This window comes from Solanum verrucosum, unplaced genomic scaffold, assembly GCF_900185275.1.
Source record: "Solanum verrucosum unplaced genomic scaffold, falcon-dt-bn FXZP01000244.1, whole genome shotgun sequence".
In the NCBI taxonomy this organism is placed as follows: domain Eukaryota; kingdom Viridiplantae; phylum Streptophyta; class Magnoliopsida; order Solanales; family Solanaceae; genus Solanum; species Solanum verrucosum.
Window position 1 is genome coordinate 681,721 of NW_026019999.1, and position 12,013 is coordinate 693,733.

Sequence of the window (12,013 nt, forward strand, 5' to 3'; positions counted from 1 at the left end):
ATAGGATCTTCATAATCAAAGATTCGATTAGTGTTGGTTGTGACTATTTGGATAATCCCAATACTAAAAGACGGATGATCCATAAAGTATAAGAAAGCATTTAAAAAATGAAAAAAAAAGTTGAAGATGAAGAGACTACCTATTTCAAACTCTGAAATTGATTGAATGGACAGAGAATTAGTTTGAATTCAAAATTGGAATAATGAATTTGTTGAGAATAATGGGGGAGAAAATTTGGAGATGGAATCATGTGTTGTGGGAAAATCTTAGGAGAGATTGAGGGGAAAATTAGGGAATGGGAAACGTCAATTTGGCTTCCAAAAAATAAAGTATCCGGTTAAATTGAATTGGGGGATAATAAAGGATTTTTGTATTTTAATAAAAGAGTAGGGAAATAGTGAGAATAGGTAAAGTAATGTTGTGTACTTAAGTAATTTGTCCTATATTTTTCCTTAAGGGGAATGTTGAGATATTATCTCATGAATGTCATTTTAGATGTTCTTAATTAATATACAACAGTGTAATTTTTTATTATTATTATCTTGATTCTTTTAGTATGTTGTTAATTTTATTTTGTATAGTGTATGATGCTCATTATTAAAAAAAAACTACTCCATGCTATTAGGTTTAATATATTTGTATTATTTAATAATTTTAATTTTTTAAATAAATTTTTAAATTTAGGGAGACCTAGCTTAATACAAATTGTAAATAGTATTGCTACAAGTTTAAATGTCATTAGTGATGAAATTTTTTATTTTCGAAAGCTCAATTATTAGTGATGAATACATTATTTTTTAAAGAAGATTACATTTTCGTCATTAAAGTATGACATTTTGTGACAAAAATATTTTTTGTCCCAAAATTTGCCTACTTATTTATGATATTTTTTAGTGACAATTTTATTTTGTCGGCAAAAGAATTATTTTTAGTGACGACATGATTGTTTCAACTACAAAATTATTTAATATAAAGTTGTCACTAATTTTTACCTTTAGGGACAACAAAAAAATTATATGTAAAAAGTAATTTTTGGTGACGAAATATTATTTGCTTGACTACAAAATACATAAATATTAGTGACAAATTGCATCGTCACTAATTAAACTAAATAGTTAGTGACACATCATTTTTGTCGGGTCTAATAACCTATTTAGTGACAAAACTATATCTTTACCTACAAATTTTAATAATTTTTATGAGGAATAAATTTTTCATAAATACGAAGAATTTTGGGACACAAAATATTTTCTGTAATGACCCTCCAGGTCATTTTTTTAAATTAAAGAATTCTTTTCCTCGTATAGAGCATTCCTGTAGCGACCCCAAGTCATTTATGACTTGCTGGCACTGACTGTTCGGTCGCCTGGTCGTTCGTTTGGGTTTTAGGCCCGTTTCCCTGTTTTGGAGATTTTTATAACTTGAAAAGTTGACTTTGGTCAACCTTCTTGGAAGACGTGCTCAGATGAAAATTCTGACAGCTAAGTTAGCTTTGGAATATCGATTTTGGTCTAGAACGACCCTTTGTTCACTTCCCGAGGCTTTAGATGGCAGTTGTGGAATGGGTCAAACGATACTGGGTGTGGGACCCACTTTTCATCGAAGCAATCTCCAAATGGAAATTCCGCCTTCACCGTTGAGTCCGAAATATCGTTTCCAATCAGATTCCATATAAGGTTTGTATTTTTCCGACTCCGAACGAGTCCGAAACATCGAAATTTAAGTTTGAAGGGTTGTAGAATTTTGACGCGGCGGTGACGTGGCAGAGCCACGCGACGCCACGTGGCAGAGGAGTGGAAATCTGGAAATTTCCAGAATTTAGGACGAATTTCGTCCATTTTTTTTCCTTCAACTTCAACTTAAGATTGCTCCTTCATTTTGAGTCCAAATTAGGTGCTTCAAAAGGCAAACTTCAAGAGAATTTCGAGGTGATTTCAGAAACACGAGGGGAGGCTTCGTTTGAGGTAAGGAATCGATTTTAGCCACTGCCAGGGTGATTTCCGGATTGAATTGTTGTTGAATTTTGAAATGTGAGATCTTGATCATCTTAGGTCCGTTTTGAGTCATTCTTGAGGCTAACTTGTAGAGATTTTCGCAAGGATCGTCGTGGTATAATCTGTTTGGATTGAAAGGGTCTCGTTTTTCCAGAAATTGGTGATCTAGGGGCTGCTACTTTTAATTGTTGTGGCTGATTTGCGGTGTTTTAAGCATCTGTTTGTGCTAAATTTTGGGGTATTAGTTTAGTAAGGTATTTGGGACGTTTTCACGGATTCATTTTCGAGATTCCAATTGTGGGCCCCACAATCCCGTTTTAGACCCGATTTTTGGTCCATCTCCGAAAAATATAATTTTAGTGTCAATATATTCGTAATGACGAGGTGATTAACCTTTTGTTAGTGGGGAAGCATTTGGAGACCGTTCGGAGGGGAAAAGATCTGGTACCGTGAGTTGGAGCACGCGTGATCGGCTTTCAGGTAGGCTATGGCTTTCTCTCGTGAGATTGAGCATGTTTAGGCAATTGTTTATTGATTTGCTTGAGTATGGAGGGGTTCGGGTGTCGAGCATGCTAAATTTCTATAATTCCTGCCTTAGACCTTATTTCGGGAAAGTGTTGGATTATGACAGCATGTCTCTTGATATTATTGAATATCCATATCTTGTGGTGTATATGATAATATTGATTTGAAGTATGTTTGGCCTTAGTCTAGGCATAGACTAGTGTTGCCATAGACTTGCGAGATTTCAGATGTCGTTGGGCAGTAGAACTCTTTCCGACGTCTTTTCGGACGGTCAGCTCCTTGTAGACTGATATAGCAGACTTGAGTCTGATAGTCGGTAACTCAGCTTATGACCTTGTATCCATAATGCCCTGCTTTTCTATTAGCTACAGTACCCGGTTAGAGTCCGTGGTCCAGCTTACTTATGTCCAGGCTTAGCTACAGTACCCGGTTAGAGTCCGTGGTCCAGCTTACCTGTGATCTGGTTTTGGCTACAGTACCCGGTTCGAGTCCGTGGTCCAGCCCACCCGTGCCCGACCTTTGGCTATAGCACCCGGTTCGAGTCCGTGGTCCAGCCCATATAGGTTGACTCATTAGCTATAGTACCCGGTTCAAGTCCGTGGTCCAGCTTGCACGTGGTGTATTCCCAATTCCTCACTAAAGCTTCAGTTTAGTCTTGATTACTCTCATCTGTAGGTTGAGGTTTTGGAGGTTGGAGAGATTTCGATTAAAGTCCGGGACGTAATGAGATCCTGGAATATGATTGGGAATGGTTCAGTTAAAAGTCCAGAAATTGGTAATATTGTGATAGATCTTCTAGCTCCATTATTTTACTTTAACTGCCGATGCATCTACCGGGCTTATGGGGGTCCGTGCAGGTGGTTTCTTTTATTGTGCACGAGCGTACCCGTCGGGTTTATGGGAGCCCAGCGGAGTTAGTTAGATTACTTGTCTTTGTTGCCTGTACGCTCGTGTACATACCCCCATTTACTACTCTTTGAACTTGATGTGACCCTTTATTTGCATTTCAGTTCACTTTTGCTTATCTTGCTCAGTCGGCCTATGATGCCTACTGGGTACCTGTTGTTTTGGTACTCATGCTACGCTCTGCATCTATTTTGTGATGCAGGTCCGAGCACTAGTAGCCAGCGTTGATCGAGCTTGGAGTAGACTTATCTGGAGACGGGGGTGAGCACACGACGTTTTGTACTATTTCAGTCTCCATCTGTATATATAGACTTGTCTTCTTCCTTTCGAGACAGTCCAGTCTCTGTTGTCCAGTTTTGAGACTTGTACTCATTTTGTAGTAGCTCTGTACTGGTGACTTCTAGGTTCTGGGAGGGATCTTTATTTGTATATATGTTTTGGGTTGCTTTCGCTTGTTTATATTGTTATTTTCCTACTCTTGTTTAATTTCTACCCTTAGACCCATTACTTGTTGTTCCGGGTTACGGGTTGGCTTACCTGCTGGTGGGTTATAGTAGGTGCCATCATGACTTGAGAAATGGGTCGTGACATTTTCGTAGTTAATACATTTCTATTTTCTGACGAAACAGTAAATTGTCTCTGTATACATTTAGTGACCCATGCTTTAGGGACGAATGACTGACGAATTATTTTTCGTCACAAAATTCTTTTTGTGAAGAAATGTGAGTTTCTAGTAACAAAATTATTTGTCGCTAATAGTCAAATTTGTTGTAGTGGTTTTCATTCTAGCCTTGGGTGCTTCCTAAAAATGATGTCATTGAGTTATTTGTGTTATATTATGGATAATATGATGTTTAATGGTGATGTTTATAGTAAAATTCCTCATGAACCCATGAATTACACCATGACCCCAATTTCATGAATTGTGATGGGTGTATTGATGCAAGATGAATACTATGAATTGTATCTATGATATTATATTATTGAAAGTTGTTCTATTCATGCCTAGTGTAGTATTTCTAGGTTTAATTGTGATACAAGATTCATGACCCTTGAGGGGGTAAATTGCTAGGGTTTGTACATGTTGATGAATGTTGTGTATGGACTTATGATTCACTTAGAAAGTGAAGATCCTATGACTATTATGTAAATTGTGGTATTGTTGAAATGTCATTCTCCCCTTACCCTACACATTATTATGTATGAATTGTCTAGGATAAGGACAATGTTGTTGTATTGATTGAAAGGCCATTTCTCATGAAAACACTATGAATATGATGTGAAAGTTCTACTCACATGTTAATGTTGGTTCTAAGGTTGAAAGTGCATTCTCACTTTATTGAATCTATGAGCTATTTTATGAGTTGTAATGAATGAAGGGCAACGTATTCCTTCACACATGTAAGTGCGATTCAAGACTAACTATGTATAATTTGAGAAATAATGCTTAGCACCGAGTGGATATGGTCGATGAGGTAGAGGCCCTCCCATCAATACAATAGGCCTGGTCATCTAGATTATTCTCATGAGATGGAAGCTCCTCCGCCAATACAATAGGTCGGGTTTCTAGAAGCAATCTCACTATCTCATAACTATGTGCCCACATAGGTCTTTAGCTAGTGGATCCTCCTAAAAGCTAATACATTTAGTTCTACCTTAGGCAAGTAGGACAAATTCTTTCGGTGTGGGGTTACATGACACCGAATTCCATGTCGCTCACATGGTCTATGTTGGTTATGGCTATTCTTCCCTATATGACAAGATAACGAATATGATACAAACTATACTTTGACTTATTGATGAGTGTACTTAGTAGGAGTGGAGGTATGTGACTTCACTTTTACATTGCACAAGTAGAATTAGTAGGATGTTATGGGATGGTTTTTTTTATGTTATGATGAGATATGAATGTATGCATGTATGCATGTATGTTAAATGAATAGTTGATATGAATGACTTCCTTATATTCAAGTAATGTACATTACTATTTCCTTATTTATGATTATTGATTAGGATGAGGTCTAAAGATGATATGTATGACTAAGGTAGCTTCAAAGGAGTACTTAGTATGGTTGGTATTATGGGATTCCAACCATACATTGCACAAGTATTCCTTAGAGTTGCTAAGGTGGTGGTTTTATTATGTTATGAAAGTTTAATGTGATTATGACTTGTGTTTTCCATTGAAAGTGCATGTTGATTTCCAAAACTTGATAAATGCATACATTTAACTAAAATGTCCTTTTTATCATATTTCAAGGATTTTATGCATGCTTCCATACTTAGTACTTTATGTGCTAACCCATTTCTTCTACATTTTTATGATTGTAGGTTCCGGCTAGGTGACATATCCTTTCCTTTCTTGAAGAAGTCTTGGATTTCTTATATCCAAGACTTGTGGTGAGTCCTCAAGTTTGAGGACGGATTATCCATTTCTTAGTTTCTATTGTACTTCTTCTGTTGAGACTTTATTGATGTAAAGGGCAAAGTCCCAAACTTTGTATTCCTATGTTTTAGATGGTGAATGAGACAAGGTCTAGACTCTTATGATTTTCTTCTATGAAAAAGAAGTTTAACTTCGATTGTAAATTTTTTTAAAATTTCTGCATTATTCTTATGGCTTTATGTGTATGATTATGCTAAGGGCATGTATGTGACCCCTTTTAGGGTCAAGTACGTCGTGTTACGTCTAGGGGGTACCCCTGGGTCGTGACAACTATAATTTAGGCATGAATAATGACATAATTCAATAAACTAAATCAATAGATACTTAATCTCTTCACATGCTTTCATAATCAATTAATCCCAAATCACAATTCATAATTTAGTATTTTGGGGGAATCATGGGTTCATGGGGGAATTTCATCATAAATAAACATTAATTCCTCAATTCAATCATAATTCATCATAAAACTACCTTTGAAAACGTTTTGAAATTGAACCCATGACTTAGATTGAAACCCTAAATTTTGGGGGAATTTTGAAGATTTGAAATCATGTTTTAAAGGGACTCTTTGGGTGGAATCTACCCAAAGATGAAAACTACTATACCTTGAGTGAATAAACTCCATGAAATTGAGTGAGAAAGATGAAATCTTGAACTCCAAACCTTGACTTCTTCTTCTCCGATGGTGGTGTGTAGAGAGAGAATTATTTGGAGAGGAGGTAGTTTCTATTTTTGTGTTTTGGGAATAATGAGTTGTAAAAGAGTGTTTAATAGCGTAAAATAGCCTTAAATAACTCTAATTAATCAAAATAAACCAACCCCTAACTAATCTAACCACCCTAGGAATTTACCACATTGCCCTAACTAGGCCGAACCTAGGCAGAACTCAGGGGTGACCTACGCTCACAAACCCACGGACCGTAGGTGGGCTGACACCCCATCTTGCAGGTACATTATTTGGGTAAGCAACCCCTCATCTAGAGCCTTGACCTACGGACCTCCCCCAGGAGGTGTGAATGGACCTAAGGGGAGTAGGTCCCATCCGTAGGTCCTAAGGTTTTTGACAGCGTTTTGGTTCTTGGGATGCTTTGGAGTTTAGACTTTAGGGTCCTCCTCAAGGACCCTTGGTTGGTCCTTGGGGAGTCGTACCTTGACTTTTAACCTAAACTTGGGAACTCATTTTACAACATAAAACCCCATAACAAACTCAACAATACACTCGTAAGGCTCTAGTTTCACCTACTAGTTTTCCAAGTCGTTTCACTTGCCTTGGCCCTTGCACTTTTCCTTTGGCTCTTGCCCCTTGTCTTTTCTTGTCACCCTCTTACATAGCCCTAGTTGGCCTACTAAACCGCGGGGTGTTACAATATCTCCCCTTTGGGGACATTTGTCCTCAAATGACATTTAGGAAACTCTTTAAGATAACGACTCTACACTAGCAGCCTGTCATGCATGCAACACATCTAAATGCACACAACCAAGGAGGAAAACTTTAACTCCAAGCTAAACATACTGAATGCAACACAATGAAGTAGGAACTTCATATAACAACCCATTATACATGAAATCTAATAGCTAATCAATTCTAAGGAGGAACTACCATCTCCGAGATAAACATGCTCAACACAAACTCATGGAGCTTATATGTAATTCTCACTCAAAAAGCATTCATTCAAGGAAGAATCTCTCAAATCCGAGCTAAGGTATGCCCATCAATTCATCTCATGAAGTCTATAGGAAACTCATACTTAATGCACTACAACATGAGGAAATCAGTCATGTAAAGTCAATTTTATTCAAGACACAAGATTTCATGAAAATGCATCACATAAGGAAATCATGGAAACATCTAAACACACATGACCTCAAACAAGGGGCTAACCATAAAGATCTCTTCGTTGGTTCTCTCTTTCTTAACTTGCCCGTCTAACATCATAACAATAACTCCCTCATATGAACAACTTTCATCCACTCCCAAAACTTCTAAGGGAACTAGGGATGCTGGACCTCTAACACCCTCTTCTTAACTTAGAGACAGGGAAAGCCAAATACACCAATGCCAACTCACTTGGCAAAGCTAACCCATAAGCACCCTAACAACATGAATCAAGATCTCACACGGGCCTACAAAACTGGGCTAATCTTTCCATTCCTACTAAACTCACTACGCCGTTCATAGGTGGGATATTTCAAGTAAGACCGATTCATTAATATTATGAACACACAATAGCTTTTCTATCTAGGCACACCATCTACCCCTTGAGAGGGAGACTCAATGGAATTTCTAAGCATTGTCTCTTTCAATTATACTAAGGTCGGATCAAGACATTGCTTAACTGTCACATCTAACACAAAAAATGATCTGGAACCATCTTAAACCATTACACTACCCTTGGTAGAGTCTATTATACAAATAACATTGCCACAATCATAATAACCATACCGGGTTCTAAAAGTTGTCTTCAGGACACCACCATTTTTCACCCTTATTTTGTGCTATTCAGACCTAAGGTCAAATCATAGAAAGGTAACTAACTCTTTGAAGTTTTTCAACACTTGAACCTCTTTCCCTCATCTTCACTAGGTGGTACATGCAGCCCTCAAAGTAAACATTAAGATAAAACATAATCCAAACTTTTGGCATAGATTTTCACCCCTTCCACTCTTGGATAAGCTCATTCGGGAACTAGCAATTGACTATACGGGTTCTACAATAATATAGGAGCATAATAGGAGTGCAACAAAACCATTACAAAGATAACATCAAAATCTTGCAAATCACAAACATCAATTAAGAAGCTGTCAATATACAGGGATCCACATCAGGAGCACACCCTTCTTCAACTCTAGCTTGAACTGCATAAAACCGATTTCTCTTAGAAGCATCATCTCTACCTTTAGCCTTTTTCTTCGAACAATTCCTACTTTTGTGACCACTTTTACCACAACTAAAACAACCCTCTATGCAGGGGCGGAGCCACGTAGGCTCCAGAGTGTCCAATTGGACACCCTTCGTCGAAAAATTATACTATATAGACACGTAAAGTTTTGACTTTATATTGGTATATATAGAATTTGGACCCCCTGAAATAACAAAGTAATGCGCAGTGGAGTTTGCAATAGTCGACGCAATCCTACTCTTTGCCCCAGTTTGATTCCCTGCAGGGGTGTTTTCTTTTTCTGTAATTATTTTGACTTCTTGAATTCAATGAAGTAAATAAACATGCATAATATTAACATAAATGTTCAGTAGCTTGGTGGTTAATAATGTCATGAATGGCTCTAGTGACCCAAGTTCGAATCCCTCCTCCACTGACTATTTTTTGCAATTAAAATTGAATTATTTCCTTAAATTTTAATATCGTTTCCTTGTGGAATAAGATTTCCTTCAATTTAATATTTTTTCCTTGTAGATTTCATTCAATTAAAATTGAATTATTTCCTTAATTTTTAATAACTTTTCCTTGTGGAATAAGATTTCCTTAAATTTTAATACTTTCTCCATATGGAATAAGGTTTTGTTTCTCCATAAATAGGAGACTCATTTACACAAATTATATCACAATATTCTTAAGAATAAATTCTCAATAATTCTCTCCTTGTTTTTTCTTCTGGTTCTATTATTATACAACAAAATAACCAAATTAATATTTTAGTTTCAAGTTTCAATGGACATGAGGAATTATTATAATAGAGTACCAAAAAAAAGTTTGGACTTCTCTGAGTCAACCAAATAAAGAAACAACGGTAGATCAATTAGAGATGTTGTCACATTCTTCTAAAAAACAAAGCATTTATTTAAATACTCTAGAAGTTGATCCAGCAAAAAGAACTTCAATTTTAAATCATGATCCAAATCTTCGTGATGAAATAAGAAGGGCATATCTTTAACTTGATCCTTGTTGACCAAATATTACATAATACCCTCAATCATATATTGCTAAGTCAATGCGTTGTTTCAACTATGATTGGTATAAAGTGTATGATTGGTTAGAGTATAGTGACAGTGCAGATGCAACATATTGTTTACCTTGTTATTTATTTAAAGGCAATAATATTCATCAAGGTGGAGGTGAAGTATTTTCAACAAAAGGATTTAACAATTGGCACATAAAAAGTAAGCTTGACGAACATGTTGGTGGACTGACTAGCGTTCATAATCAAGCAAAGAGAAAATGTGATGATCTAATGCAACAACGACAGTCCATTCGTGCTGCATTAGATAGGCAATTTGATCAGATTAAGCTTGAATATTGGACTCGCTTAAATACTTCAATTGATGTGATAAGACTTCTCTTGAATCAAGGATTGCCACTCTGCGGTCACGATGAAAGTGAATAACCATTGAACAAAGGTAAGTTTGTTAAAGTTCTTTCCTCGTACAGAGATAGGTGTGAAAACATCAAACCTTTCGTATTAGAAAATGCTCCAAGAAATAATAAATTGACTTCTACAGATATTCAAAAAGAACGTGTGAATGCATGTAAGATAGAAACATTGAAGTCTATAATGGAGGATCTAAATGGTGATTATTTTGCTCTATTAGTTGATGAATTTTTTGATGTGTCATGTAAGGACCAAATGGCTATTGTTTTACGATATGTTGATAAAAAAAGATTTGTAGTGCAAGCATTTACTGGACTTATTCATGATAAAGATACTAGTGCTTTATCTCTGAAGAAAACAATTGTTAATGTGTTTGCTCAACATTCATTAAGTTTATCTTATGTACGCGGACAGTGTTATGATGGAGCTAGCAATATGCAAGGTGGTATCAATGGTCTTAAAATGTTGATTATGAAATAAAATAAATCAGCTCCTCCCATTCGTTGTTTTGCTCATCAACTTCAACTAACTCTTGTCGTAGTTTCAAAAAAATGCGTTCAAGTGGGAGAACTTGTGTTATTGGTTTCAAATATTTTGAATGTGTTGGGAGCTTCTTTTAAACGAATGGATGAATTACGACAATCTCAAAAAGATAATTTTCAAAAGGCATTAGATATGGATGAAATAAAAATAGGTAGAGGCATGAATCAAGAACTTGGTCTTATTAGAGCCGATGATACTCGTTTGGTATCTCACTACAAAGCATTTCAAAACTTTATACTTTTGTTTGACTCTATTATTGATGTACTTGATATTCTTGTTGAAGATGCAAATACTTTAGATGAAAGAGCTAAAGCATCAGGATATCTTAGAAGTTTTCAAACTTATGAGGTTGCTTTCATGTTACATTTGATGAAAGATAGTTTGGGAATCACTTATGATCTTAATATATCACTACACAAAAAGGAACAAGATATTGCAAACGCAATGATACTTGTTGAAGTAGCCAAAAAAAGGCTTCAAAAACTAAGAGATGATGGATTGGAGACACTTATCAACAAAATATCTATGTTTTATATCAAACATGACATCTTGATACCCAATTTTGATGAGCCCTATGCTAACTCTGGAAGATCACGACGTAAAATTGTTGATCATACTATTTTACATAATTTTCCTGTGGAAGTATTTTATAAGATTATTGATTGGCAACTTCAAGAACTTAATGATCATTTCAATGAGGTGACAAGTGATTTGTTTCATGGAGTAGCTTGCTTGAATCCAGTTAATTCATTTTCTAGTTCATCGGAAAAAGGCAAAATGGTCTGGTAGACCCTTGTACTTGTACCCGTTTGTATTGTGAATCCTTCTACTTACCCCCTTATCATCTGAACCCCCAAACTCATTTAAACTCAACCTGTTGATCCCTTTCTACTCATCATGAATCTCAATCGCGTTGATGTCACATTTCATGTCAGATAAATTTTGCTACATCATTGTTTATTTTTATAATAATTTCTTTTTGGACAAAAAATCAAAACGTTATTATGCAAATTTTACAAAATTAAAATTAAAATTTATTCTTTTGAATTAAAATTTTGGGTCTCCTTAAAGCATCTACCGTTTTCACCGTGAAATGGCCCAATCGCCGAAGAAAGTTGCCGCTGCCACCACTCCTCTTGCCGGCGAGACCACAAATACTCTCTCCCTCATCTGTCTCCATCTTCTTTGCACACTTTCACCATTTTCTTACCTCCTCCTCCTCCAACCTCCATAAATCCAAAAATCATAAGCCGTCGCACCAGCTCCTTGCCCC

At 36.2% G+C, this 12,013-nt stretch overlaps 1 protein-coding gene across 1 annotated transcript; it reads left to right on the forward strand.

Moving 5' to 3' along the window:
- Positions 1–10,380: 10,380 nt before the first annotated feature.
- LOC125819391 (uncharacterized) lies at positions 10,381–11,529 on the forward strand. Its single transcript, XM_049498827.1, has 2 exons — positions 10,381–10,639; positions 10,739–11,529. Exons 1-2 carry the CDS (start codon positions 10,381–10,383, stop codon positions 11,527–11,529), a joined length of 1,050 nt encoding a protein of 349 aa, XP_049354784.1.
- The last annotated feature ends 484 nt before the right edge of the window (positions 11,530–12,013 follow it).

Excerpts from the sequence above, each read along its gene's own strand:
- LOC125819391 (XM_049498827.1), top strand. The coding sequence starts at position 10,381 with ATGGAGGATCTAAATGGTGATTATTTTGCTCTATTAGTTGATGAATTT. Across the intron at positions 10,640-10,738 it reads TGGAGCTAGCAATATGCAAG|TTTCAAAAAAATGCGTTCAA; the intron begins GTGGTATCAATG and ends CTCTTGTCGTAG.